General features: G+C 43.9%; 1 protein-coding gene across 5 annotated transcripts; it reads left to right on the top strand.

Annotated features, from left to right (window-relative positions):
- The first annotated feature begins 1,426 nt into the window (after window positions 1–1,426).
- On the top strand, window positions 1,427–7,185 carry LOC119299789 (factor of DNA methylation 1-like). Of its 5 annotated transcripts, none has more exons than XM_037576928.1 (9): window positions 1,427–1,596; window positions 1,865–1,903; window positions 3,413–3,589; window positions 4,141–4,322; window positions 4,706–4,855; window positions 5,259–5,489; window positions 5,607–5,830; window positions 6,551–6,596; window positions 6,800–7,185. In XM_037576928.1, the coding sequence occupies exons 3-8, from the start codon at window positions 3,418–3,420 to the stop codon at window positions 6,555–6,557; spliced, it is 966 nt and encodes a 321-aa protein (XP_037432825.1). In that variant the 5' UTR covers window positions 1,427–1,596; window positions 1,865–1,903; window positions 3,413–3,417; the 3' UTR covers window positions 6,558–6,596; window positions 6,800–7,185. The 5 variants fall into 5 exon arrangements, with proteins under 5 accessions (XP_037432825.1, XP_037432826.1, XP_037432827.1 ...); XM_037576929.1 differs by having other exon boundaries at window positions 3,407–3,589; XM_037576930.1 differs by having other exon boundaries at window positions 1,427–1,613.
- Window positions 7,186–12,613: the final 5,428 nt, after the last annotated feature.

Genomic DNA, 12,613 nt, shown 5'->3' with positions numbered 1-12,613 from the left:
GCGATTCAACACTGGAGTGTGCCCCGGGATCGAGCCCCGGAACAACGGTCGTTGCCTACTAAGGTGGTCATAGACGACCAACACGACAACCACAATCTCCTCATCGTCCGATGAGGAATCATCGGAGTTGCAGAGGAAATTATGGAAAAAAAAACTCGTCGACGGAGTTCATTTGTACCTTGGGGGCAAACTGTCGAACAACTTCCGGCGTCGTCGAAGAAGCTGGCCGGCGAAGAGATGCGCGCCTTCCCTGGACCAGGTAGCTGGCCTAGCGGCGTCCGACGAGCGTGGCCGTGTCAAACGAAGGAGCTGACCGAGGGCGCGAGGGACGACTTTGTGCTCAAGGCGATGTCAGGGGGTGGGGGGAAGCTGCGGTGGCCCGAGGGCGAGGTGGTGGTGGTGGCGACGTGAAAGGTGGCAGCGTGCGGGGGAGGTGTATGGGCGCAGACTGCTGGCAGGGGCACTGAAATTAGGCGGTGACAGCGGCGAGGTGGGGCGGGCGAGGGCTTACTGACGATAGGGGTGGAAAAGAATGTTCTATGTGCCATTGATTGGCGGGCAGGAGGGGGCAGTAGGCAGGTGTCGTGCGCGTCCGTTTTGTGTTCGTGCGGATGCAAATGAGGCTTAAATTTAACCAGTAATAGGTCGTCGTCCGATGGACGAAAAACGAACGTGCGTTTGTTTGAGTTGGTGTGTTGGATTAATTTTTTTGTTCACGACTATTCAAACAAATACGCGCGGGTGAAATGGGTCGGCGGGTTGGAGTTGCTCTCACCGCGGCCGCGTGAAATATTTGCGCGCCGTCCGCGCCATTCCCTCTCTCTCCTTCTCGCTGCGTGCTCTTCGGTTCAAATCAAAAACGAAAAGAACTACTAGTACCCCGTCTCTCGGAACGTCCCGTCAAGCTGCACACACCGCCCTCTCTGCCCACTACTCGTACTGGAGCGGCAAAATTAACAAATTTGACCTATGAACAAAATTAAATTACAGAATGAACTGCCACGCGGCTGACCTTTTTGTGTGATGCCCGACACGAAGGCGTCACACTACACTGTGCAACGCCTCGTAGATAGGCGCTACACGCCTGGTCAACGTCACACCCATGTGATCCGAAAATTACTAAGTCAGTGTGCAGCGCCTGAGAGCTAGGCGCCACACTATACAATGCAGCACCTAGCTCGTAGGCTCTGCACAATGACTTAGCAATTCTTAGGCAGTTTGGGGTGCAATGTTGGCCAGGCGTGTAGCGCCTATCTGTGAGGCGTTGCACAATGTAGTGTGACGCCTTCGTGTCGGGCGTCACAGAAAAAGGTCAGCCGCATGAAATAGTTTCACGAACAGTTTATTCTGTGATTTGATTTCGTTTAAAGGTCAAATTTGTCAAATTTGCCTACTGGAGCAGTATCTCTCTCTCCCCTCGTTGCTTCCTCCTGCCCTGCCGTCCCGTCGTCATCGCAGCTTCCCCAGACGCTGCTTTGCCATTAACCCCCCGGCCCGGCCGCCCCCCTCACCCCGCATTCACCAACCCATCCAGGAAAACGAAGAAAACAAGAAACTCCAAAGCTCTCTAGTCTTTGCCGTGAGCAATCGGCAGAGGTACTAGAATCCACCCGGTTGGTTGCAGATTCGACTGATGTTTTCGGTAGCAGACATTTTTTTTCCTGATATTGTTCCGTATTTTTGGACCTCCTTGATCTTGTTTTGCTCTGTTCTTCGTGGTTCCATCCCATTCGTTCTTGGTCACCGCAGATTTCTGCCTGCATTTCTTCCTGAAGCTACATTCCAGTTTTGTAGTAGTATGCTGCAATACTCGCCTACTCCCCTTTCTGTCCTTTATTGACCTGCTTGATTTTCCGCCTTGCAGATCTGTTAGGGGGGCGCTGTTGCATCCACTCCTGCTGAGGTGACGTTTTCCCTGCAACTTGTTCGTATTATTATTTTTTTGTCATCAGAGAAACACCATATTTCTGGGATGGGGGAGTTCGTCAGTGTTTATCATGATAGATCTTGATGTTGTAAGCTGTAACCGTTGCTGTTTCTAGAAGAGGTAGAATAAAAAAGCACAAATTGTGCTATCCCTATTCCCCTCTTAGTATTTGGTACTACATCAAACGTAAACATTTTCGGAAAACATAAAAACGTGCTACTCAGCTAAAATAAGGGCTCTTGGACAACACTGTAAATCTACAATAAAACAGATTCGACACGGAAACTTCACATATAACTAGAGCACTTGGTACACGTGCCATTTTTTCTTGTCAAGTATGCGTGCATGTCGAACTGATTTGTGGTTACAAGATGCTCCCAAGAATCTTTTAAGCATTTTGGCTTTCGATTGTAAACCTATTCATTAATCAATAAACTCCCCAACTTTCCCACACAAAAAAAGTATACGTGCATATCGATTCGTCTAACTGATCATTTACCTGCCATTTTAGGGCGCCCAATTGCATTTTCTCTGTGACAACTCTTTTAAAATCATTACATGAGTATGCCTCACCGTGTGATGTGCAATCCAATTGTATGCTCTGACTTATTCAGAAATCGACATGATGTTTTCCTTTTACTCTGATTAACCGGTAATGACAGAGTTTTCAGATTAATTTTTATTTCCATGTCTGGTGTCTCCAGTTAGCACTTCATACAACACAAATACAGATTCGAGTTTTATTTTCCTAGGTTCCGATTTTCATTGCTGTTCTTAATTTAATGTAATGTAATTTCGAAGTTGATCCTAGTAGGGACTTTAAATTTGATCATGTCTTATGGTTGACATTTGTCACTAATTTGATCTTTCATGCCCACACATATAATTTTTTTAAAATTCTTTCATATGTGGTTGAAACTATTTCTATTTAGCAAAATAATTCAGGGAAATCAGGAGTTCTCTGTATCAAGATTTAGATTTGCATTTATTATTATGAATTTTTTAATTCTCAGAACATTTATTTGGGCGCACATTTATCGATTTACAAGTATGTTGACTTCATGCATGGTTTAGATTCCAGCTAATACTATTTAATTTTCCTTTTATATTTGGAATATGCAGACAAATGGGTTAGTAAAACTAAGATTTATGAACAAGAAATGACACCTTGGATAATACTTCAATTACCTTTATTTTGCTCTTTAGGTAATTTATTGGCAACTGGCAGTTGTTATTTTGGCACCTCATGAACTTGTACCAAAGAAAGTTTGCGTGGATGAAGAATAAAAGTACAAAAAGGAAAAGAAAGTGCCATCTCATTAAATTTAGCGGAATAATGATACTTAAATTCTGAGGACAGTAAAGATTGTGTACTGCTTCTAACCCCTGACCACGGATATATCGGTTACTGGTTTCCACAATAATTGGTTGATAAATTAAACCCAAATGGATCTATATTCTGATATTTTATAGGTCCAGTTGCAGGCTATATGGCTGAGACGGGAGGCGCACGTTGTTTGCATGCAAGCCTTGATGTGTTGGCTTCTGATGTTCACTCCAGGCTGGAGTTCCACAAGAGTGCCTATACGGACTACGCCGGCATCAACAATGCGCTTCACTGTGTCATGGAGGAAAAAGCAAATCTTGAGCTACAACAGAATGGTAAAAACTCTTGTGTTTTAGTAGGAATTTTCATATCCTTTAGTATGTAATAATAACCGTCTAGGTGATAACTTTGAAGTGCTCGTAATTTCTACATAAGAAGATCGTATCGCAAGAGATGAATTCTGTTGCCTTGACATAATAGGATCATCAGAAACACAGTACTCCCATCTGTTTGTTAAAAGATATGTTTTGTGCATGGACATGGTCTCTGCTATGCAATTTTTCTATGGTTGTCACATGAATTTGTTAATAGAAATTTGAAAATTTGTGATATGATAAATGCATTTTCTCTTACTGGTCTAATAGTATTAGTTTCAAAATAACGATACTAAATAAGTTTTCACATGGTGAGTCACAGTTAGAAATGTTTTGACTGTACACATTCTAGGATGTCATCTAATTACGACAGGGCGAGTAGTTTACTACCTTAAGCTATACAAAAATAATACCGACACTTCACACTTGAACTTTTATTGTCAGCCAAACGAAAAGATAATCCTAAAAAACTAAACTGAGCTTTGTTCTATTCTTTTTGGTACTGTGAACAGCTGTCACTGAAAAGGACAAACTGATCACTGAAAAGGACAAACTGATTGCTGAACTGAAAACAAGGAATGAAGAACAGGCAGCAGAGATTGAATCTCTAAAGGAAGAGCTGGAAGCAAGGGAGTCAAGCCATGTACTACTAGCACTGCAGGGAAGTGGTCTTCAGAGTAGCCAGTCTGGAAGAGTGAGTATTTTTCCTTGGAGCAATTGGAAATTGCATTTTGATTGCTAATCCTTGCTGTGTTGAATGAATTAGAGGGACACTACCTCTGTTCAGATTGCAGATTACAGTATAGCATCTTGATCGTTCTTTTGTTTATGGATTTTTTTATCAGATCTTCAGTTTATTAGCTGCAGTTGATCTATGTGGATCTTTATTTGCAGTAGTTCTGTCGAGTAGTTACATTTCATTGGGTCATTGACTGGTAAACTAGTATAGTGATCATTGTCTTATTCTTATTTGGAGTCATTGATCTTGGTAATTTAACAAAGTACAAAATTATCCACTTTATTGTGTACGTGTGTTTGTCAGCGCCATGTAATGCCCTGATGAATCTTTATGCACAGAATAAACGGACACGAGAATCTGATGGCAACGGTGAAGTTGCTGATGAGCATGGTGTTATGGACAATCCTGATCAAGATGATCAAGGTTTAAGCACTGAGCTTGAGAATGCTAAAAAGGAACTTTCTGATATCCACTCTAAGCTGATCAAGGTTCGGTCACCCTCTGCTGACATTAGATTCTGCATGCATTCTGATCATTACTTTTTGAACTTTTTTTATATGGCAAACAGTGGGGAAAAGCCCCACTGCAGTTTTTATTAATAATAACTAGAAGCAGTGAAGTGTACAAGACGATAAGCAGAGTTAACCCAGAGAGCTTAATAAATGAATAAAGACCTAGTAAAAGAAAGAAAATAATATAAGACGTTTCAGGTGATACCTACTTAAAAAAAATTTGAAAATCCTTGTTGAAGTTACTCAGCCATTCTTTGGAAAGTGTGGAATGTTTGCTCGTAGCTCTATGGCCAACCATGGCTTGTTTGGTCACACCATTTTAACTGTTCTGTTGAAAAATGGACACGAGGTGGAATATTGAAAATTTCTTGTGCTCCAGGGATTCATGGATATTAGTGCTACTTCAACACGGAATATTGCAATAAAGAATATAGGCGAATTGAGCTACAAGCCGTTCCAACAGGCATGCCTTAAGAAGCTGCCTCCAGAAGAAGCTTCGAAGAAAGCTTCTGAGTTTTACAACTTTTGGCAGAAGCAGCTGCTGAACCCAGAGTGGAATCCCTCCAAAACTGTCATGGAGAAAGGTAACCCTGAGGAAGGTATCTCTAAGGTACTACTGCACCGTCTTGTCTGAACCTCAAAGTTCTTTTACAGACCATAGCCTGCGTTCCTTATCATTTGGTGGAGATGATAATTTATGAGATTTTACTATTATTTGTGTGATTAGGAGATTGATGTCCATGATGCCGATCTGCTAAAGCTACGTGCTGAATGGGGTGAAGACGTGTACAAGGCTGTGGCGAATTGTTTGGTGGAAATCGAAAAATGTGGCAGGCTGACGGACAGAACCATCATACCCGTGATTTGGCATCAAAAGGCGGACAGGACAGCCACTCGCAGTGAAAGTGTTGAGTACATGTGCAGCCAAGTGAGGCGTCTGAGAACTCGCAGGTATGACAGTACGAGCTTAACATGTGTTTTCAAGTAAGAATCTTCTGCTTCTTAAAGATTGTCCTTTGATATTTGGCTAGAATCTTTTTTGTGTATAATTTAAAACAGAAACATCAGTACTGATTGGAACGCCATAATGGTATTCATAGTTTTTGATGCTTGTGAGAAATGGCAATGCAAACTAGTAGGAGTATCTCTTAGGAGCTGAGAAAGCCAAACATTTTTGGCCTTCTAATACATACTAAATAGATCTCACATGATTTATAGTAGCCGATTTGTATTAAGTGAAAATCTTATATGAACCTATGTCCACATTTACCCCTCCATGAGTTTGTAGACTTTTGTGCTTCCAGAAATTTTGCTGAAAATCACAATGTTATAAAAATGTTTAATTTAGGTACATGTAACAAATTGTGAAAAAAAAAGAACCATATGTGCTCTGTACAAAAGATGAAGATAAGAACATGTCTTTGCTACGTAATTTGGTACCTCCTGTTTCCTTTTACAGTACACATAATCACATTCTTCAATGAATATTTGTACATGCACCTAAATTACTTCGTGCAGTACCATGAATGTTTGAGATCTTTTGATACAAACACTTGAATAAGTTAATATGAATGAGCCCACGCTCATAAAACATAAAATTTGATTTGATAAAATTAGATTATATATAGTGCCCATTAAATATATTTTGAAGACTTGTCTGGATGTATGCAGGAACTGACTTTGCAGGCGCAAGGCAGGTTGGTGGAAGAACATGGAGGTGATTTACTGTTCTTTGAATCGCTTTAATGTGAGATCCTAGAAATTCTGGACCTTATACATTTTGAGATCTGAAGGAAAAACATAAACCTAGCTGATGTTGCATGAAAAATTATTAAAATTAAACCAATACATCTGATGTAACCTCTATAACAGTACAGTCATAATTGCCTTAGCTGACATCTTATCCTGTTTTCTGACTAGGTCTGTCGTATCGACTCCATTTTGGAAACAGGGGCAGTAGAAGTAGCAAACCTATGGTGAAGAACTGAAGACTGGAGAGTCTGATTTTGTCGAAGAACGAAACCGCAGCTGATCGTATGGCAGAACATTGTCATGATCGGTGTGTTATGTGATCGTTTAGTACTACCTAACTACCTGGAACCTTAAAATAGATTAACGCAAGCAGCCCTTTTGCCCATCGTATTTTAGCTGTCCTCTTAGTTTCAGTGTTCTTCTGGACTCTCCGGCAGCAATTCAGCGGCACCTACATTACTTTGAACTGTAAAGCTTGCTGATGAGGGGAACTTTTGCATCGTTGCACTGTCGTGCTGCACTGCAAACGTAATATATTAAACTAGCCTTTTAAATTGTCTCTTGCCTGTTTTAGTGTTTGTCTAACCTGGCCATTTTTTGAGCAAACACATTTCGGCAACTGGCTTGGTAAATCTAATTAGTTTTTGACCGCGACGACAACGACGTTATGATGGCCCACAAAATCACAACTTCAGTAAAATAAACGCTTAAAGTTTCAATTCTGAAACTGGATGAGCAAGCGACTGAGAAAATCGCAAGTTTCAAAGATTAAAACTCGAAACTTACAAAAGATTAAAACTTCAAACAAAGATTAAAACTTGAAACTTACGAAAGATTAAAACTTGAAACTTACTGTGTCCTTGTATGAGATCCAACTACTGTGTGCTCCCACACCTGCGTGCCCATATGAATTTTTGAGAACTTGGGGCAACTGCAACGCCGATCATCAAAACAGATATCACTAAATGTTCGTTTGCTCCCGCACCTGCGTGCCCATATGAATTTTCGAGAACTTAGGGCAATTACAACGCTGATCATCAAAACAGATATCACTAAATGTTCATTGTCACGCCCAGACTTCCCGTGGACAGGATAGAGGCGGAGGACATCCAACCAGAGTCACCAAATAAAAAGCAGACACTGGTCCGGTGCGTCGTTGGCCTCCACGTCCTACGCCTCGAAGAGGCGGTTTCGCTCCGTCTTGTTCACGCGGAACAACCACCTCTCACGTCGGATGGTGCAGGCGCTGCACACAGTATTGAACACCGTCCGTTGCTTGTCCATGATGCTCGGATCCATCGTGACCATGGTCCGACGGCCTGGCCGGACGCCTGCTCCCCTGAGGAGTTGCAGGTTGTATCACTGCTCCTCATGCAGTAGCCGCAACATGGACGCCGACAATGCATGTTTATCTTGCTCCACATTCTCCATCACCCGGTTGTAGTGTTATTTCGCTTGCAGCAGGGTGAACCTGTCAACCGGTGGCTCATGCACCGATGTGGGCGCCTGCTCCTCCTTCTCTGCTTCCTTCGTCGTCTCGTCCTCCTCATCGGAGCTCGGCTTATGAGAGGTCTGAGGCTGTCCCTCCGAAATGCAGGTCGTGCGTGGGGATTCCCACGCGTGCACCTCGACCACAATTTCATGGCGGCGTCATGACGACAATTTCTTTCACCACCCAGGATGGGTCCCGACCATTGCGACAATGGTGGATGAAGGAGGAAGGGGTGGTGTGCCGACGTCTCGAATGAAGGGAGATGAGGCTCGGAGGGGTAGGGTTTTGTGGCATCGCGGGCTTGCTTTAAATAGCGGGTGCCCGGGCAGTCGGGGCCGTGGCTTGAATGCGGGTGCTCGAAGTTGGCTTCTCGTTTGCCGCATCGGTCGGTCAACCGTCTTGAATGCGGTAGGAAGCCATCCCGTCGTCCCGCACGATAATGTTCTCTCTGAAAAGGCATGAATGCGGCGGGGAGAGCAAGCGGACATGGCGGGAGAGGCGGAGCGGCGACTTGAATGCGGGAGCCCGGAGTTGGCTTCTCATTTGCCTCACCGGTGTGAATGCCAGCCGGCTTCAGTACGGTAGAAAGTTGTCCCATTGTCTTGTTCAGTCAAGTTCATTCTAAACCGGCATGAATGTGATGCGGCTTGTAAGCGGACGTGTCGCGAGAGGTGGGAGATGGGTTTTTGACATGGGCCCATGTTGTTGAAGGCATATGCAGCAGAGGACCAGGCAGCTACAAAGATCCCTACGTTTGGTTTCGGTTTGTGGAATTTTGGACGGCCACACCGGTCCGGGCATTTTTAATGACCGGTGCTGTATGACAAAAATATATTCAAACTGTTCAATCCAGATATTGTGTAGGCCATTTGGTGGAGTTGCCCTTATGAAACAGTAGGATCATCTATATCTATATCTATATCTATCTATACCAATATAAGAAGACCCAAAAAGGCAAATCCAAATAATCTCGGTCATTAAATCATGTCAATCCAACGACCTAGACTGCTTCAATGTCGAGCGCTCAACACGTTTAGTGTGCAGTTAATTTCATGCCAAATATAGTGCTAATCACATAATAACACGCAAATAATATCCGACTTAATATCCGCATACATTTAATATACTTCTAAATTAACGTGCATTGCACGTACACATTGACTAGTTTTTAGAAGGAGATTTGTGCACTGATTTTACCGAGAAGGAGATTTCGGATGCTTTGTTTCAGATCGGGCCTCTTAAGGCACCGGGCCCGGACGGGTTTCCCGCTCGGTTTTTTCAGAGGAATTGGGGTACTGTTAAGGAGTGTATTGTGGCGGCGGTCTAGGAGTTTTTCCGGATAGGGGTAATGCCGGCAGAGGTCAACAACACTAATATAGTTCTGATCCCAAAAATCCAGAACCCTGTTAAGATTACAGATTTCCCCCCAATTAGCCTCTGCAATATAATCTACAAGGTGGTTTCTAAGTGCCTTGTTAACCGTTTGAGGCCGGTGTTGGATGGGATTATTTCTCCAACGCAAAGTGCTTTTATTCCTGGGCGAATGATAACTCTTTGATTGCTTTTGAGTGTATTCACCATATCAAGCAGGAAAAGGATCCTACAAGGAGTTTTTGTGCCTATAAGCTAGACTTATCCAAAGCTTATGATAGAGTTGATTGGAATTACCTTAAGCAAATGATGCAAAAACTTGGCTTTTGCTACCTCTTGAGCACTGCGTTGGTTTTCCCTTGAAGAGGAAAGGGTGATGCAGCAAAGCAGCGTAAGTATTTCCCTCAGTTTTTGAGAACCAATGTAACAATCCAGTAGGTGACCATGCGCAAGTCACCTCGTACCTACAAAAACAAATAAGAATCTCGCAACCAACGCGATAAAGGGGTTGTCAATCCCTTCTCGGCGACTTGCAAGAGTGAGATCTGATAGAGATAATAATAAGATAAATATTTTTGGTATTTTTATGATATAGATTGAAAGTAAAGATTGCAAAATAAAATAGATTGGAAACTTGTATGATGGAGAATAGACCCGGGGGCCATAGGTTTCACTAGTGGCTTCTCTCAAGATAGCATAAGTATTACGATGGGTGAACAAATTATTGTCGAGCAATTGATAGAAAAGCGAATAAATATGGGAATATCTAGGTATGATCATGTATATAGGTATCACGTCCGTGACAACTAGACCGACTCCTGCCTGCATCTACTACTATTACTCCACACTGTCGGCGTTCTGGAAACGGGGGTCCCCAGACTTGCCTGCCTGCGGCCTGCGGCGTGGCTCAAGTGGGGGGCCCAGCGCGGCCCATCTTCATCAGCTCAAGCTCAAGACCCTCGCGAGGGGCCAAGCCTCGCGGGGCGGACGACAGGAAGCTTCCTCAGAGGCAGCCTCGTCAGGCAGGCTCGCGAGGAGGCGGAGAGATCAAGGCGGGGATACCTCGCGAGGAGCCCGTGACGCAAGCCATGACAATCGAGACCAGGCGGGCGCCAGGCGGGCGCCGGCCTGTGCAGTGTCCTTGTTTCCCCTTTGGTGCAAAGGGAGCAAGCGCAGGCCAAGGCATCGGGCAAAGGTTACCATTCCGGTGCAACGAGACCAAGACCAGCAGAGCGGCAGGACGGAGGTCACAGTGGAGCCCAAGACGGCGTCATCACCAGTACTTTTGGCAGCCGAAGACCACCTTTGGTCAGGATAACCTGTACTAGATGTTCCCCTTCAAAATGGCCAATTGTTGGCGCCCTTCCCGCTCATTATTTGGGAAGAGGCACAAGGCCCCTATAAATAGAGCTAGCCACCACAGAGTAGGGAGAGACATCAATCCATCGATCGGGAGAGATCTGGTAGAACCCCAGCAGAGAGAGAGAGGCGACTGAACTCACCCTAGCAGTTCATTGCACCAGCTCAAGAACACCTCTCGCGAGGCTGTTCTTCCCTTGTACTGTTCATCATCAGCCCCTGAGGCAATCCACCACACCACACACTGGAGTAGGGTATTACACCACAACGGTGGCCCGAACCAGTATAAACCTCGTGTCCCTTGTGTTGTTCGTTGTTTCTAGCCTAGATCACGTGAGGGGATCGGACGTAGATCGGTAGGGGAGAGATCTCCGCACGCACCCCAGTGTTCGAACCTCAAGGGTCTGCCGGAACCCGAAATCCGACACACACATCAACCGCTATCCAGCATGCATCTAGAGTATTAAATTCATAAGAACGGAGTAACGCTTTAAGCAATATGACATGATGTAGAGGGATAAACTCATGCAATATGATATAAACCCCTTTTTTATCCTCGATGGCAACAATTACGTGTCATTTCCCTTTCTGTCACTGGGATCGAGCACCGCAAGATTGAACCCAAAGCTAAGCACTTCTCCCATTGCAAGAAAGATCAATCTAGTAGGCCAAACCAAACTGATAATTCGAAGAGATTTGCAAAGATAACCAATCATACATAAAAGAATTCAGAGAAGATTCAAATATTGTTCATAGATAATCTTGATCATAAACCCACAATTCGTCGGATTTCGACAAACACACCGCAAAAGAAGATTACATCGAATAGATCTCCAAGAAGATCGAGGAGAACTTTGTATTGAGATCCAAAGAGAGAGAAGAAGCCATCTAGCTAATAACTATGGACCCGAAGGTCTGAGGTAAACTACTCACACTTCATCGGAGGGGCCATGGAGTTGATGTAGAGGCCCTCCGTGATCAATGCCCCCTCCGGTGGAGCTCCGGAAAAGGCCCCAAGATGGGATCTCTTGGGTACAGAAGGTTGCGACGGTGGAATTAGGTTTTCGTGGTGCCCTTCGGTGTTTTCAGGGTACGTAGGTATATATAGGAGGAAGAAGTAGGTCGGTGGAGCCACGAGGGGCCCATGAGGGTGGAGGGCGCGCCCCCTGCCTCATGGCCTCCTCGTTGATTGCTTGACGTCCACTCCAAGTCCCCTGGATCACGTTTGTTCCAAAAATCACGCTCCCGAAGGTTTCATTCCGTTTGTACTCCGTTTGATATTCTTTTTCTGCGAAACACTGAAATAGGCAAAAAAACAGCAATTTGGGCCGGGCCTCCGGTTAATAGGTTCGTCCCAAAATAATATAAAAGTGTATAAATAAGCCCATTAAACATCCAAAGCAGAATATATAATAGCATGGAACAATAAAAAATTATAGATACGCTGGAGACGTATCAAGCATCCCCAAGCTTAATTCATGCTCGTCCTCGAGTAGGTAAATGATAAAAACAGAATTTTTGATGTGGAATGCTTCCTAACATATTTCTCAATGTAATTTTTCTTTATTGTGGCATGAATGTTCAAATCCGAAAGATTCAAGATAAAAGCTTGATATTGACATAAAAATAATAATACTTCAAGCATACTAACTAAGCAATCATGTCTTCTCAAAATAACATGGCCAAAGAAAGTTCATCCCTACAAAATCATATAGTTTGGTCATGCTCCATTTTCGTCACACAAGATTGCTCTCATCATG

Source organism: Triticum dicoccoides, chromosome 5A (assembly GCF_002162155.2).
Source record: "Triticum dicoccoides isolate Atlit2015 ecotype Zavitan chromosome 5A, WEW_v2.0, whole genome shotgun sequence".
Taxonomy (NCBI): Eukaryota; Viridiplantae; Streptophyta; class Magnoliopsida; order Poales; family Poaceae; genus Triticum; species Triticum dicoccoides.
This window is presented reverse-complemented; position numbering and strand designations above follow the sequence as displayed.